This window comes from Scatophagus argus, chromosome 8 (genome assembly GCF_020382885.2).
Source record: "Scatophagus argus isolate fScaArg1 chromosome 8, fScaArg1.pri, whole genome shotgun sequence".
NCBI lineage: Eukaryota > Metazoa > Chordata > Actinopteri > Scatophagidae > Scatophagus > Scatophagus argus.
Genome location: NC_058500.1, coordinates 4951754 through 4969129, shown reverse-complemented (window position 1 = coordinate 4969129; position 17376 = coordinate 4951754). Strand labels below are relative to the sequence as shown.

Genomic DNA, 17376 nt, shown 5'->3' with positions numbered 1-17376 from the left:
GCTAAACCGAGGGCCAATTAGCAGAAGAAAGGAGCAGTTTGTCCCACCGGCGTTTTGCTTAGTCGCGGAAGGTCGTCCGCAGCTTTGCTGTATTTGGTGACACTGAAAACCAAACGTGGCCGAAATAACTGAACTTTGTAGCAAGTCCAGGACTAGAAGACGTGTAGTGATGTGAGTGCTGCTGAATAAACAGAGGAACGCGGCAATACGTCGCGTTTGGTCGGGCTCGTTATGAAACCTTGCTAGCCGCGTTAGCTAACGTTAGCAGTTGACTAACGTAACTGACGTTGGCTACGGTGACAGCACAAAAAAGCGGCAGGAGACGCAGGTGAAGTGACGACAGCAAACTAGCCAGCGAATGTTAGTTATTCTGACGAAGTCCGAATTAACTAACGCTACGTGTGAACCAAATACCCGCACTGAAGCCGGGTGTTCGGACTGGAACATTGAGTCCCTCTGCCCGGTCTTGGACCAGACCCCAGGGCTCAGCCTTTCATACGCAGGATCTCCTTTCCTTGAACCGAGTGGCTGGTTTGATGGCAGCCACGGCCGGTGCCCGGAGGTTACCCATGGGTGTGCGGACATTCAGTGACTTTCTACAGATTGCCACTATGGGCTCCCCTCGCTCATGTCGAGCACCAGTTTCAAGAGGACGCCTGCGACAAGACATCAGGTGAGCCTGTCATTACGAGGACACACAGCTGGTCCTTCAATAAAGAGCTAAAATTGTTACAAGCGTGCTTTATCAGGGTATTAATATTTGTCATTTACTTAACACTACAGTTTTATTTTAACCTGGCAGATGTAATACTGACATGTTCCTTCTCAAAGCAAAAGCTGTTCATGTATCAGTCAGTCAATTAATATATTGCTTGTTAAAGCTTTTCAGCTGATATTAACCATGTGTTTATGTGTATTGAGTAGGGATGTTCTTATATCTTTCATTATCATACTGGTAGAGTTGTATACACTATATAGACAAAGCTATTGGGATGGTGCTGCTATCCAGAGGTTGGGCTTGGCCCCTTACTTCCAGTGAAGGGAAATCTTCAATCTTCATTTTGGACAATGCTATGCTTCCAACTTTGTGGCAACACTTGTGCACTGTGCCCCAGTGCACAAAGCAAAGCTGCATAAAGACATGGTTGGATGAGTTTGGTGTGGAAGATCTTAACTGGCCCACACAGAGCCCTGACCTCAACCCCATCCAACACCTTTGGGATGAACTGGAATGGAAATTGTGAACCAGGCCTTTTCGCCCAACATCAGTGTTTGACCTCACAATGTTTTACTGCACAAATGGGCAAGAATTCCCCCAGGAAAAAATCCCAAATCCTGTGGAAAGCCTTCCCAGAAGAGTGGAAGCTGTTATAGTTGCAAAACTGTCTGTGTTGAGACCACAATGTCATTAAAGACCTTGTTGGTGTAACTGTCAGGTGCCCCAGTACTTTTGTCCATATAGTGTATGTGATGACAGTGAACACAGTCTGTACATACATCAGCAACAGCCATTGCCAGAAGGCTCCTGAAAAAGCAGTTAAAGGTGATTTAAAATGAGATTGTTAGCACAACCTTGCCCTGCAATATCAGTAATTGTAGTATCAACACCTACCAACCTGATTAATGATGCACTTTTCTAAACACGTGTTAGTCACTACTAATTGCTCTGCTTCTGCAGGTTACCTGCTAGAAAACACATTGCCAAGTGATGCAGTAAGCCTAAATGACTGTATTTGCACAAATGTCAAACTCGGAACGTACCAGCACACTCACAACACAGAGACCTTCCATTACATCCTGGTCCACTGTTCTTTGTGTTAGTGTTTGACTTTGGTGGCTGGAACCTGCAGTGTAGTGAGCCTTTTTTTGTTGTGGACTGTGCCTGTGACAGGTCGCACTCTTTCCAGAATGTTGCTTACAGGACGATTCCTCTTACCTTTCAGACACTTGTCATCCTGTGGCATTTTGATGACAAGAACTCCAAGAGTACTTTGTCTTCAGGACTGGGACACAATGACAACTGTTCCCCAAAGCAGAAACTTCATCAGTCTCACCAACAAAAGGAAGGAGTACTCCGAGCGTAGGATACTTGGGTAATTTTCCAGTTTGATCAAGTTATAACTTTGTCTCTCACATGTTTTGTTTTGTTTTTTTTAAGTCCTTAACCTTGCAATGCTTGCTGTCATAGGTTTTCCATGCAGGAAATGTATGATGTGGTGGCCAACGTTGACGAGTACAAGAACTTTGTACCCTGGTGTAAGAAGTCCCAGTACATCATGAAAAGAGCAGGCCACTCCAAAGCCCAGCTTGAAGTTGGATTCCCTCCAGTGGTGGAGAGATACACATCTATGATCACTAGCGTCCGGCCTCATCTAGTTAAAGTAAGTGAAATTAACTTGATGATTCTTGACCGATTCTGTCAGTCCTGTGGATGGAGTTATATCCGATCTGTTTAATGTAACATCTGTGGATGGCAATTGTTTTTTATACTGCTTTGATTTCAATAAGAGACACTAATGCAGATTTTATTTATAGTGAGTAATGTTTATGATGTCCGCAAGCACCCACTGGGCAAAATTCCCTTTTATAATGGCAGAATTTCTCTTTTTAGGCAGTGTGTACAGATGGTAAGCTGTTCAATCACCTGGAGACGATTTGGCGCTTCAGTCCTGGTATTCCTGGTTACCCTCGTACCTGTACGGTAGACTTTTCTGTAAGTACCCTGCAGCTTGTCCTTGTTGATTTATCGAATGTTGAACCCCTCACAGTGGAGGAGACACTCCTGGAATGTCCCAAAAAAATGAATGAATATACTCGATACTCGACCAAATGAATTGAAATGGCTGCCCTTTAACACATGGGGGTGATTTGGACACACAATTATCAAACCAGCCTGTTAGTCTTTATCCTTGAAGAGTTTTGAAGTCTGTGAAATTGGCCACTTTGAACCCATTACATACTTGAAAACAAACTTGGACAGAAAAAAAGTGCTTTGTCAGAAGTGTTTTCATGCAGTATCTTTCAGTTTTAGACAAAAAAAAGACTACAGGAATGAACACAAACTGGTTGTTCTGACAGTCTTGTTAAACACCCTCCCTGCTAAAGAATAACACGCAGATACTTCGATGTTCCTGAGATTTTCTCTCATGCAGTGGATGAGAAGCACTTGGCTTTCTTTCACAGAGTTAGATAAGAAGCTCAATGCCATTCTCAAAGTAACAGCCTGCAGACAGTTAGCTTATCTTTTATAGATATAGCCAGGCTGCCCATTTCCACTCTTTATGCTCAGCTAAGTTAACTGTCTGCCTGTTGTAACTTGTAGTTATGGTACAGACATGAGAGCGATATCAATCCTGTCTTCTATCCCATAATGAGAAATTCTATTTTCCAAAATATTTCACTTATCCTACTCAAACCAATCCATTGTTGACATGTTTTATGACTCATCCGCTCTCTCTGCCACATACTAAAGAGAATACCATTTTTGTGCCTTTACCAGATATCCTTTGAATTCCGCTCTTTGCTGCACTCCCAGTTAGCCACCATGTTCTTCGATGAGGTTGTTAAGCAGAATGTTGCTGCGTTTGAGCGGCGAGCCTGTAAGCTCTACGGCCCAGAGACTCGTATCCCGCGAGAGCTGATGTTTCACGAGGTGCATCAGACGTGATCATCAGACGCCTGTTTGTCCTCATCTGGCCTTAAACCATACCAACCTTTATTCCCTTTATCCACATGGACCTGCATGATGCTGCTTAGTCGCCCGTCACTTCATGTCTCCACCGCTGCAGAGCCATCACGGCTGATGAAGATGTTAGATGTACAACTCTTGTAAGCACTATGTTGGAAGCCCTGCCACAACAAATGCTTGCTTATCCCTTCCTCCTTGTGTTACGTCTGTCTACCTCCAGTTAAGGGATCCGTGTTTAGCAGGATTCCACCATTGCTCTTCCTCCATGACAGTTAAAAGCTGTATTCATGTAAACAAAACAGTAAATCATTGCAACCTCACACTATCAGTGGTAGAGAGTCGACTTTTATTTTTGACAAACAGCACAGTGACACTGAACACCCTTTTATTTAATAAAAGGCACAAACTTTTAACCTTATCTGGGATCAAGTCTTATATTTTACGGTGACCTGAAGGTTACTTGACACATGCTGACACTTTATGGAGTCAGAGTGTGTCCAGTTTTCAGCTCACTGCAGCACTTGAAACAGCTGAATATACGGTATTAGGAAAGCTTATTCTTTGCCTTTACTTTTATCATTTATTTCAGATTGAAGTTTTAATATATTGTTTGAAATATAGTAGTGAAATTAGTGCAAAACAGTTCATTTCATTCTTTTTTTCCCCTTTTTTTTGTTATATGCACATTTTACTGTGTTATTGGGGTTCAGATAAAATGTGCCATGTCGGAACGACGAGAGTCGTCGTCGTATGTTGTGACATCATTGAAGTCTGCAAAGGGAAAAAGGTCATTTTAGTTAACTGCGCCCTCAGTTTGCTTTGAGGTTTGGGAAATTTCGCTTTAATCTGGCTGTTGCTGTGCTGTGCGAATTTCATTTTTTGGACATTGACACTTGGCCTGCCAATTTTAATAATGCCTTATTTTGCAGCTCAGCACTAGTGGCAATCATGGGATACACAGAGGTGGGAAAATCTTAACTATGCACACAAAGAGCACCTGAACTAATCCTTGGACCAGCTGGAGAATACTGTGAAATACTATAAACGGCAACAAAAATGTCAGTTTGGTTTTACAGACTTAAATTAAATGGTGTTTCTGAAAGCATTTCCAATGATTGCTGATCACTCACAGTTATAATAATCTCAATGACAACAAGCTATTTGTAACAGGATGTGTCGAAGTTTCCCTCCTCTGCTTTTTGTATTTTATGGTCCATCTTCTGAAGGTCATCAGGAGGATGTTACTCCTCCTGTCATATACATTGTGAGTATAAAATGTACTTCTTGTCTGTAGAATGCCACATTATCAGCTATTTGTCAATGTCCTTGTCTTCAATGCTTTGGTTTGGATATTTCAGTTTTTATTTGTAAAGATTCTGTTGCATGAATGTGATCGGCAAAGAGACAAATACAGTCAACATTATTTTTCGGTGTTAACGTGTTGCATTGTTCAGATATGACTACATTTAGTTGGGGTTTACATTTCATATCTAATAGCCCGTGGCTTAATTCCATGATAAAGGGCTCACAAAGTCAGATGTTGTATTGTAAGTACCTATATATGTATGTTGAAGTTGCCAAAGGTCAGTGGAAGAAGTCATTCATTTAAACCTTCCTCATAAGAGGCAGTTCATTTATGTCTGCATGCTCCAAGCCTCAAGTCTCCAATAAAAGGGAGTATTTTTAAGCAGGATTTTTTGGGCTTCAAAGTTGATTTGAGTGATTTTCTCTGTTGGTAAGATGATTGGAAATGAAGGGATAATTAATCATCAGTACATGAAGAATGTTGAATTGAAATTGGTCTGTGAATCATTTACATTTGAAGAAAAAAATCAGCCTAACTTGTTAAAAGCTTATTGAAAATACCAAGTGTTACAATTATATATTGTACCATATTAGGTGTCTGCTCTGCCATGTTGTTCATATTGTCAGTAATGATGCATCATGTCGGAATGCGTCTCCACCCTTTTTTTTTTCCTCTTTCGATCTGACGCGTTTTATTTTCAGCATGCTGCGTACAGATTGAATTTTATTCTAAGTTTTGTTATTGTAGGTGCCAATACTCTGAGTCAAAGGCGTTGAAAAACTATTTTAAGAGATGATCATATAAATCCAAGGAACATTTAAAGAGTATTAAAGTAAATAATCACCTCAGCCCTCCATCCTCACGGTGTATTTGCACATCCTCAAACTGCAGGTGTATGAATGACCCCTGCTCTAACGGTTTTAGCTAACCATGTATACGACTGAACAGAATCCATTGACATTACATTCGCAATCACTTTTGCCATGCAAACGAAAACATATTTGTAAATAGTATGGGTGTGTTTCAAAGTTTTATTTAAATAAAAAAAGCAGGTGGGATTTCTGTCTTTGTGTGCAGTTTTTGGTCATTTGAAATTTGAAAAATCTTGATTTCTCTCTGTAGCTGTTCTGTGATTTGGCCACAAACCATTTTCACATCAAATACATTTAGATGGAGTTTACTGAGTAAGGCATGGAAATGAGGTTCCTCTGCATTGCATAACTTTGTCGCAGCAAATGCATGCAGGCAAAGGAAGGACAGGGTGGATACAGTGACAGAGGGACCAGAGAAACCAGAGTAACCAGAGTGGGGTGATGGTATGTGGGCCAGTTATTAATAACAGCACATAAGAGAGGTGGCTATTTGGATCTTCATCATCTTCTCAGCTGTATTTATTACATAAAACACACCTATCGTGTCACAGAGGAAGATACTCGACCAAATAATGACAGGTTCAAATTTGAGAGGTAAAGGTGTTACTGCTGCATGCATGTCTCAATAAAAGAGGCACATTAACAGAGCAGAAGTGTTTTTCTAGGTCGAGATGTCATCCTCACATTACAGACATGACAGGAATTCTCATAAAAGCCAGAGAGGAATCAACTGAGTGGATGACCTTGCTCTTCCCTGGTTGTGTGTTCACCTTAGCCTGTCACTTAGAAATACAACAACAAAACGAGACAAAGAAAGTTAATAAAAACCTTTATTTTCATTTTTTTTGTTAGGTTTTCCAATATCCACTCTTCCAGCTTTTCTTGCCCTTTTTGACCCATCCAGCTCCATCCCCCAAGCGTTTCTCTTGACGAATCCATCTGCAACGGATTCTCCCAGTTATCATGTACAACCTTCACGCTCCTCTACGATCAAAATAACTACGTCTCTTGAGCCACCACATGGAAAAACACTACAATGAAACACAAACACGCCTGATAAAGCCAGAAGGAAGGTGGAAGCAGAGCAGGGAGATTCAAACAGCTGGGTGAACTACTGCCTGACATGGTGAGAGTAGTTTGAAGAAGAAGAAGAAAGAAAGAAAAAGACGCAAGCGCTTCAACTACACAAAAATGGAGTGTTGACAAACCCAGAGCTTAAGAGCAAGCTTGAAATGTTCAAGTGAGACACCTGAAAAACAGCACCAGCTAAGCGAGAAATAGTGTATATACACAAGGTAAGGTAGCTGCAGTTTGTTTTTTGTTTTTTTTTTTTTTTTTGTTCGTTTGTTGTCGTAATTTCACAGTGGCCAGTGGGACCGAACACTACAGTGAGCCTGGACTGGACAATACTACGCTGTTGATAAACTATGGTAATCATTGTGGTTATTACAAGCAAGTGATCGCACTGAGCTCATACATTCAAGCTATACATATATATACCTATGTACACAAAGTATAAATAAAACCACAAAATGAGAACCCCGAGATTATAGTTTCATACATTTTCAACATCAAAAAAGAGGAAAAAAAAAACTAAAAGGGACACAATCAACCTGGGAGGGTTCTACTGCTACAAATTAGGAAATCCAATCAAGCAAGTGCTCATTTTGGAGTAGTTGATGTTTAAAGCGCTCTCCTGTGGGGGTAAATTAACAAACGTACACTCAAATAAGACAGGACTTCAACAAATACAAAGCCCCCTCCCCACCCCACCCATCCCGTTTTATTCAAGCTTGCTCTTAAGGATTTACTACAGGCAGCCAATTGCAACACCCTTAACTCGAATCCTTATCGTTACTATTTACTGTACATTATTCTGGATTCTCTACCATTCAGAGCCTTTGAGCAGAGAGACTCAAAAATAGTAGAGGATGCTAACAAACAAACAAAAAAAATTCTATTTAGACAAGACGGTTATTTTGATCATAGAGGGAATACGGGTCATCATTAAAAAGAAAAAACTACAAGTTGGAGCAAAAGGGGAGACCAAAGATTTAAAGGGGCAGTAACTTTTAACTTACTTTTTTTTGAAAGTATATCTTGAACTGCTTGTGAGGACCTTTTTTCTAAACTGGAGTGTTCATAAATGGGAGTGAAAAGCATGGACAGACAGAGGGATGATATCTGGGAACCTTGCATAGAGGAAACTAAGCTGAGAGTCGTAATTGGGAAAGAAAGGTCTTTTGCTTGGGGATATCCTCTAAAACAAATCACCGCATTAGCCAAAAAGCAGCAAAGATTGAGTCAGGTATTTAACTTTAGATCTTTAAATACAAATTCAGTTTAATTCACTAAGACAATTCCCTTTGAATGTCGCTGCCTATTCAAAGTTCAGACTCAACGCCCAATGACAAACACGCAGGCACTGCACAGGGGAAAATCTTTACGATGCTGGCAGACTTCTAAAGATAGTTAGTTAGAGACTAAGTTGGGTTGCAAGTATGTGTGTCTGACGTTTTCACCCCTCACGTTTCAAATATGGAAGCATGGTGAGAAAACTTGAAAATGATCAACTAAACACACACTTTAACACTGACAATGTGTTAATTTAAAAAGCCCCTTTTTCTGTGAAATGACATTAAAAGCATACTGTCTCTTTGAATCCCATAGAATCCCTGGGGGTGGAAATGGCAGGGGGTCAAGTTGTGTCTGCATTTTGATATTTCCACCTCCTCCCACCCTTCACACTTAACCCCCAGCTCCCTTTGCATGGTTCTTCAGCCCGACTTGGCTCCCACCAGTGTCATCAGTCCATCTGTGCTCATGGACTTGGGGCGCTCCAGCGGGAATCCCAGGGCTCTACTCCACACCAGCTGAGCCAGCACACCGAGGGCTCGGGACACGCCGAAAAGCACAGTGTAGTAATTCATTTCAGTCATTCCATAGTACTGCACAGATTGTAGGGGAGGGAGCAGATAAGGGCAATGTCAGGAACTGTATTTGCTAACACAGAAGAACAAATCTTTGATCAAAAGCCAGCACGTGTCTTACCTGCAACAGAACTCCACTGTGGGCATCAACATTGGGCCAGGGGTTCTTGGCCTTACCCTGCTCCAGGAGCACATTGGGAACAATCTTGTAAAGCTGGGCAACCAGCTTGAACATGGGGTCGTTGGGCAGGTGCTTCAGGGCAAACTCACGCTGGCAGGTGTAACGTGGGTCGGTCTTCCTGAGGACAGCGTGGCCATAGCCTGGCACAACCTATGAAGTGAGAAGACAGTATCTTCTCAACATTTGAACTGTGCCAGGATCTTGCTACTCCTGCAACTTGTAATCTTTCTAAAGTGTCTTAAAAACAATTAGGTGTTCATATAAAAACTCATAAGCTAGGAAGAACACTCAAGTTATTAAGAACAGACTGAAGTCTATAAAAATTGCTTTAAACGGTGCAATCTATGGATGCCAAAGAGTCCTTGTGACAAAAATGGATCTGTTCATTGAGGAGCAACACCATTTAAAAAAACAAACAAAAACAAAACAGTGGCAGGATGGCAGAATTGGATGCGGAAGTGGTGTGTGTTTACCCTTCCAGACTTAAGTGTGTTCCAGATGTAGTCCCTCATCTTCTCATCAGACACCTCTCCACCCAACTCCTTTTGCAGGGCTGTCAGCCACACCAGCACCTCCTGTGACATGTAAACAAAACAAAAATACAGAGTTATAACTGCAAAACTTCAAAACAGTGTGAACAGTAAAAAAACAAAGCAGGTTAGAGTAGCAGAAGCTAATATAAACCCTCCTCTGCATAAGCTTTGGGAATTCTAGGTGTCTGCATCATGTTTAAAACAGAAGCCCAGAGTCATTTGACTATATAACTGGCAATACGTCAAAATCAACAGTAGGTGAGCAAACTAGGAATTAAATGAGAGCCAAAAGCATAATCTTGAACCCTTATTAATGGGACTGGCTCAGCCTGTGTAAAATAGGCAGCTAAATCACACATCAGCTGCTTAGCTAATAATTAAATAGATGATAAAACTTATTGAAGGTGGAACTGGGAACTTCTACAACTTGGACGGACTTGAGGTGAACTTGTGAGGCAAACTGGCAAACAAAACTTGGAGATAAACAGTTATTCAACTCCAAAATAAATTTAACAATTGAACACCGAGGTCGTCTGTGTGACAATTGGAAACGCTTTGTTGCTTTGTGTCATTATTTTCATTTTCTGTTATCATTTTCTTCCTTTCATTTACCTGCCGTGTTGACATGTGCCACCACAGTGAGGAGAAACTAAAAGCTAAATCCTGAACTGCCAGCTGTGGGAAAAGACCTGGCATGAAATTGTTCCAAGGTTTTTTTTTTCCCCGACAGCAGACATTTCGACTTGTCATGGTAAGACACGCACAAAAGCATTCTGTTCAAGAGTCCCAGTAAGCCATGACAGTGTGACAGCATGCACAATGCCAGGATCCTGAAACTGAAGTAGCTAAATGGAATTCAGGCATAATGAAATTTATTTTCTCCGTGCTTTGCCTACTGTGACATGTCAAAATGTCTTCTATTTTAAAAAAAAAAAAGCCTATTGGCAGACTACTTGAGGAGTAAACAAAGCCTTAAACCAACCTTTGAAGTCAACAAAAGTGAAAATAATGCTTTGCTTGGTACAAACCTGATTGGCCAGGCCATGTAGAGGACCAGCCAGACCATTCATGGCAGCACTGAAGGACAGGTAGGGGTCAGACAGGGCACTGCCCACCAAGTGGCTGGTGTGGGCGCTCACATTGCCTCCTTCATGGTCACTGTTAATGTTACAAAAATAAGTACAAATCAAAACATGTTGGCATTCACCATTTCTCAGCATGGAGTGACAGACCATGTTTGTCCAGTTGCTGACTGAAATGTGGCCATTTACATGTCGTTTGTGTCTTTAAAGTACATCTGTTCCTTCTTCCACGTGCAGTTTAAATGTGAAACATATCCATCAGTGAGGACTTACAGCACAGCTGTGCCTTTACTCTGATGATGAGCAATTTTGACTGCACATGTTCTGCTTGGTGTACCAGTTTGATGCCTAAACAAACAGGTTGCGTAACACAGTACCATCCAGTATTTAATAATCGTAACTTTTTAAATTACTGTGGGTAGCAGTCGGGTCAGGACAGCAGAACTGTGGCACCACAGAAATAACTGCATTTGTTGCATGTTAAAAGATGTGCTTGCATTTCAACAGTGTTATCTCTTTGATCCTTTTTTTATGATGAAAGCCATCAGTAAAATCAATATTATCTCAGTCCTTAGGCACACAAAAAGATCCACTGCTTCAAGTGGTGGCCAGTTCTTCATTTCAGAGTTTTGCTTCAAGCTTGACATTTAATTTACATTAAAACTGCATGACTTTGACTCAAAAATCAAGACTAGTTTATAATTCCACAGCCGTGTTTCAAATTGTACCTGTGGATGGTGAGGTAGAGCCTCATGAGCTCAGTGAACTGGGAATCAGTGTAGCCCAGCATGTTGGTGAAGTTGTGGGACCAGTCCAGGTTGGAGTCGATCGCACCGATGCTGCTGCCTTCACGATACAGGTTGCGGTAGATCTTTGCAGCAATGCAGGGGAGCTTGGCAATCAAGTCCATGGAGTCCTCGTACACAAACTATGAGAACAATTGTAAAAGAATTTGGAAAGAGTTCATGAAACGAGGCCAGAAGTCTACAGTGACACGAGCAGGTCTGTGGAGCTGAAATGCTCCTTATATAACAGAAAACAACTTTGCCGAAATGATACAAAATGGACTCATCTTATGGCCATGAATGTCTGTACCACATTCAACAGCAATCCATCTAGTAGTCAAGAGAGTTCACTTAAAATAATTTCATCCTACAAGCCCGGTTGAAGAGGAGATTTCCATGTGTGCAGATGTAAACTCACCTCCCAGTACTTGGACTTGTGGACTCCCTCAGAGTAGGCCCGTGCGAAGCTGCTCTCACTGTTCAGAGCAGTGATGGCTGCACTGAACTGAGACATGGGGTGCAGGTTTGTGGGGAAATTATCCAGCATAGTAACGACATGTGAGGGAAGCGCTGCTCTCTTCGCCCACTCTTTGGACACCCAGTTCACCTGGAGGAACCAAACCACAAAATGTAAGCGGGTGGCCCGAAATACTCTCTTTTCTGCCGTTTCTACATGAGATTCACAAACACAGATTTAGTCATAACTTTACTCTCCCACCAAATACAATGTAAAACCACAGTGCCAAGGGGCTGGTCATTTCACAAGTACAATGAAAAGTTATTGTTAGGGAGGAAAAAAAAAAAAAGATCCAATCCAACTTATCCTCCTTAGCTGACTCAATAGCAGATGCATTCTCATTAATTATATCAATGAAGGGTAAAGGGTAAAGCAGTAAAAGCTATTCCTTCAGTGAAATGCTGCAGTCAGCTTAAAGGAGAAGGCTTATCAGTAATGTTATCCTCATATCTCTCTTCAAGGAGCTATCTCGCAGCAATGAAACACCTATATAAAGAAGGTACAGATTACCCTTTTTTTCCCAGTTATATAACGATCTCTAGGTTTATCTTAGCTGGTGTTCTAGAGTCGGTCAGAACTCACAAGTCATATCCAACATGTCTGCCGCCAGACACCTTGTGATTATAACCTTCTTGTGGCAACAGTAATCATGTCAGCCCTCATACTGTTCCTCTTTGAACCGAGCAGAAGCAAACACGTCACATTCATATACATTTATTATTCTGCAGGAATATTTCATTTTGATAAAATGCTGAAACAGTGTGGGGAGATTCTGTCAAAATATGACAAGCAGTGCCTGAGATACCAGCACAGATGGCTGGAAAGACTGAGCAGTTGCACAGTCCTTCCTTATTAGAACTCAACTGGACACATATATTTGAGGCTCCAGTGATTCTCCCCCACTCACCTGTTCCTCAGTGGGCACCTGTCCTGTGACCAGCAGCCAGAAGAGGCCCTCGGGCAGCGGCTCCTCACCTCCTGGAGCTTTAGGCAGCAACTTCTGACACTCTGGAATGCTGTAGCCCCTAAAACGAATGCCCTGGATAAAGGAGAGGCGAAGGGATGCAAACGTGAATATGCACATTCAAAGCTATCCTGAAGTGCCCCCTGACGTGTGTTGTGAATCTGCCAATATGAACTACAGCTCTACCAGTGAATGATTCAATATCTTATTTTGTGCGGTGGCCTTATAACAAGATATACAACCATAATCCCATTCTGGCACTAAAAGCTCTCAGCTTCATTAAGAAAGCAATCAGGGTAAGTGCCTTTTGACGCAGGTTAGTCTCTGAAAGGCCAGGGGTGTTTGAATTAAACCACTTAATAAAACCACTTTAACAATCGTAATATTTTGTGCCACTTTTGAGGCATACTGACCTCATCAGGATCCAACACAGAGGTCTCATACACCAGACCCTTCATCCCCCTCATACCTCCATAGACCTGTGGATGAAAACACAAGCAAGAAAGACAAAGAAAGACATTATATACTAAAAACTGCCTTGTTAACACAATATATAAAGTTGAGTGTTTGAAATGACAACCGTTTTCTAATACAGGGACCTTTAAAGTCAAAATCTACTGACTGAAGCCAATTTCTGGTTATCTTAAGGACTTATGGAAGCTACATTACTTTAAGTCTTTAAGAAAGATTGGAAGAAATAACCTAAATCCTATTAAATGCTTAGCAATATCATGCAGTGGAACAAGATAATGCACTTGAATATCGATATTAAATAGAATTACATAACGTAGAAAGATCACAACTGAATGCTATTGAAACAGGTCCATGTTAGGGCCTAAGAGTTCCTATGGCAACTAGCCAGTGGTCAAAAATGTGCGGGTGATGACATGGTTGTTGAACTGGTTGCACGAGTCGGCAGTTTACAGAAGCGCAATGGGTGACTCAGCTATAAAAAAGTCTCAGCTGGCAAGAAACGCAGCAGTCTCATATTGTCACCTCAGAGGGAGACGACCGGACAGTGATACCGGACACAGGAAATACGGCTAGGCAGGCCTGTGTGGATTAGGTGAAGCCAATGTGCCTCGTCTAAATCAAGGTTGAAGGTCTACATGCTGCGCCCGAAATTAATATAGTAGCTTTGTTTCTCATTTTACTCTGATCCACCGTTCACTCACTCACCATATCAACAGTAACCTGCCCTATGTTGGTTTTGCCATACTGTTGTTTAAAGTTCTTGATCCTGGTCTGCTCTTTAGGGATAAGGTCTGCCAGAACATCCTTCAGACTCTGTAAAAAAAAAAAAACAAACAAACAAACAAAAAAACCATTTAAGGTCAGTCATGCCCTTGATCAGACATCATGTCTTAAATTACAACACATTTCTCCAAAGTGAACTGCGGTTAATTAAACAGACTCTATGTAAACATTTTATGAAAGAAATTGATCTGTAGATCCACAACGGTCAGCATGTTCTATTAATAGTTGTGATAACACACAGCCAAACCCGGTGACTTTTTCAAATGTTCCACACAGATTACCACTGCTTCAAACTTTCAGTATGAAGCAAGCAGACAACATTGGGGTGTACAGTTTGCTTACTGTTGATGACGCGCTGGCATTTCTAGCAGCCACGAGGAAGTAGGTGGCATTCTATAACAAAGACAAAATAGACTGATCATTTATGGCACAACCACAAACCAGAATGAAAAACTTAAGGACACAGCAGCATCTCAAAATATTTTGTACACTGAATGACTTCCTGTTAGCTTTGGGTCACAGAGAACTGCAGGGCGTTTGTTGATGGTCAATCATCCTTAAGTACCCCCCCGAGTAGTCAGAAAACATCTGCAGACCAAAACATTTTGCTGTGCTTGGCATTACAGTTAGGCCCCAGGTTTTTAACCTGCAGTACACGATTGGCAAAGTACTAGCACGTACTCAAGAATCTAAATTATTTATCCATACTTCCTTACTTAAATTGACAAGCATTTAATTTCTCCCCTCGGTATAACTTGACAGAGTAGGTCATTACAAATAGCTGCATTAAGCAAATACCGGTGAGGGCTACTTCAACTGAAGAAATCTATTGATACATTCAAGGCTTTATTTTTCCATTCTGTACTCAAACCAATTAAATATTGGTTGAGTAAGCCTAACCAGTCACAGGAGGTTGACAAATATTCAATATAATAGAAAAGGAAAAAAAACAAAACACACACACATTACACTGACAGACATTTCCCTATAATTAATAGTTCTTGGGTTTTAAACCCTGCAATGAAACCAAGACAAGACTAGGAGATGTAGGAGAGATTAAAAAACTACTAGCCCTGATTATTAAAGTGTTTGGAGGCTGGTAATCCTGTTGGAAGCTCAGTGACAGTAGTGAGAAGTTGAGCCTACTGCTCACCGCTGAAACAAGACTCCTCTTGGCAGTTCATTAAAACTGTCAATGGAGAGGAGTGCGGGGGACAGTGGACAGCTGGCTCTGTTCCCAATGGGATACCCTACCCATAATCCAACTGGTGAGGGTGGATAAAGGACCAACAAGGCTCAATGAAACAAAAGGTAGGCTCTTGCATCACCACACACACACTCTACACAGCTGAGAGATTATGTAACAGCTCAGGGTCTTAAATATAGAGCCTCAGTTTCACTCAGTCACAACCCAGCTTCCTATCTGGAAGAAAAGTAACTATACTGGACAATATGGTATAGAGTTAACACCAAGAATGTGGTTAAAAAAAATTACATGAAATAATTGATTTATGACTGACTAAACATTTTAATAATTTATCAAAGAAAAGGAAGGAAACACACATCTCTCAAATCTGTTAGTGTGTAGTGTGTATCTGTTAGTGTAACTGCTACTGCATTAATCAATCTCTGAACCATGAGGAAAAAAAATATATTACACATTTGTTTAATCAAAATTTTCATTCTTCTCATTCTCAAGCGGTAGCAGTAGTATTTTTGGCATTTCAAGGTTTGACCACAAAAAAAATCTAAAAGATACATGAAAGTCAACTTTCTCTTCTTAAAACTTTAAATTGCCTTAAGCAAGAAACTATTATGAGACCATCACATGTATTTTGTCTTTGTCCTCTATCATGTGAGTTTCAGTCATAGCTCTGGGGAAATATCTCTTGGATCAAAGAATGAAACCGCAAAAAGGTAAAGATACACATGATAAGAGAGAAAAGGGTGAAAGTGACACAGGTTAACCCTACAGACTCCCAATTACAATACTGATAACAGTCAGGGACACAATACCCCCCTCCCTCGTCCCCCCGTCCCAGTCTGTACAGAGTTCAAGGGAGGAAACCATTTTGTCACTGATGACTTGTTCGAGGGGGGGCTTGTAGGTTATTAAAAATTCTTCTGTAGTAGACGACACAATGTGAGGGTCATGAAGAGTGAGTAGTCTGGGCTAAGAGGTCAGTGGAGTAACACAGTAGATTACAGTCATTGGAAGATTGCAGTCAGCAGAGGGGAACTTACTTCATCACTGACAGTCGATGTGGCCAAAAAAAACTAAACCAGGTGGTGAAATTAAGACACACTAGGTTACCTATTAAGCAATCCCCACTTTCAATCGCACACCAAAATGTTAAGATCTGCTAACAGGAATTACATATTGAAAACTGACGTTAGGTATCTGAATACACAGAAAAACACACACACAAAACACTTGTTTCCACAGTGTTATAACTTTTAAATTCTGAACAGCATACAAAATAGTTTCAGGAGTTCATCAAATGAGGGGACATTAGACATTTGGATGAAACCGTAAAGTGAAGGTCAACCTAGGTAGTGAAGAAACACAAATTTGAAGCTGAGTTTTAAAGAACATGTATGTAACAAAGCAAAATATGTGCGTTTTACTCATAACGAAAAAAAACGAGACATGCGAGTTCCCACCGTAAAACCGAGTTAACAAGGTGTATTACTATTGGTTAAAGAACATGTCCAGGCGGTGACAATACCAAGGCCAACAAAAAGAGCAACGTTTCCTATGCTAACGTTAGCTAGGAAGACACAAGTTCACAAACAGTACCACTAACAGGTTTCACGATTCATATATTAAATAAGCAAGCAATAAAGATTACTCTTAAAACATTTTACACTGTTTTAGCAATTAATTGTCATGCTCTTGATCAATAGCATTTGGTTCAGAATGCTAAGCTAGCAAGCGTTAACTAGCTTGCCATTACGTCGTTAGCCGGCTAACCTAAAGTTAGCTTCCACGGTAAGGTCCACAGTTTTGATAAAGTGGCATCAATGCCGTTACTAGCTGTCTTACCTTTGAATTGAGCAGTTTTGGTGCTAGCCTGCTGACCGTCAGAAAGGACATAGTGTCTATGTAAAAGAGGTATTTCCACTTATTCTTTAAAACTAAGGAAGCCGCTGCCAGTGCACCGCGGAGTTGGTTGAAGGTGCCCCTCCAGAAGGCAGAAGGTTGAAGAGGGATTCTGGCCCTCAAGTAGCAGTGATGCTGATTGGACGATTGGCTGGCTC

At 41.1% G+C, this 17376-nt stretch overlaps 2 protein-coding genes across 2 annotated transcripts; one reads left to right on the top strand and one right to left on the bottom strand.

Annotated features, from left to right (window-relative positions):
* The first annotated feature begins 10 nt into the window (after positions 1-10).
* Positions 11-7017, top strand: coq10a (coenzyme Q10A). Its single transcript, XM_046396334.1, has 5 exons — positions 11-673; positions 1944-2093; positions 2189-2381; positions 2612-2713; positions 3500-7017. Exons 1-5 carry the CDS (start codon positions 537-539, stop codon positions 3665-3667), a joined length of 750 nt encoding a protein of 249 aa, XP_046252290.1. The 5' UTR covers positions 11-536; the 3' UTR covers positions 3668-7017.
* Positions 6680-17325, bottom strand: cs (citrate synthase). The gene is made up of 11 exons (XM_046396333.1): positions 17162-17325; positions 14458-14508; positions 14038-14145; positions 13272-13337; positions 12802-12933; positions 11796-11984; positions 11321-11520; positions 10539-10668; positions 9451-9552; positions 8918-9127; positions 6680-8814 (listed from the first exon to the last, which is right to left on the bottom strand). Exons 1-11 carry the CDS (start codon positions 17210-17212, stop codon positions 8644-8646), a joined length of 1410 nt encoding a protein of 469 aa, XP_046252289.1. The 5' UTR covers positions 17213-17325; the 3' UTR covers positions 6680-8643.
* Between the last annotated feature and the right edge of the window lie 51 nt (positions 17326-17376).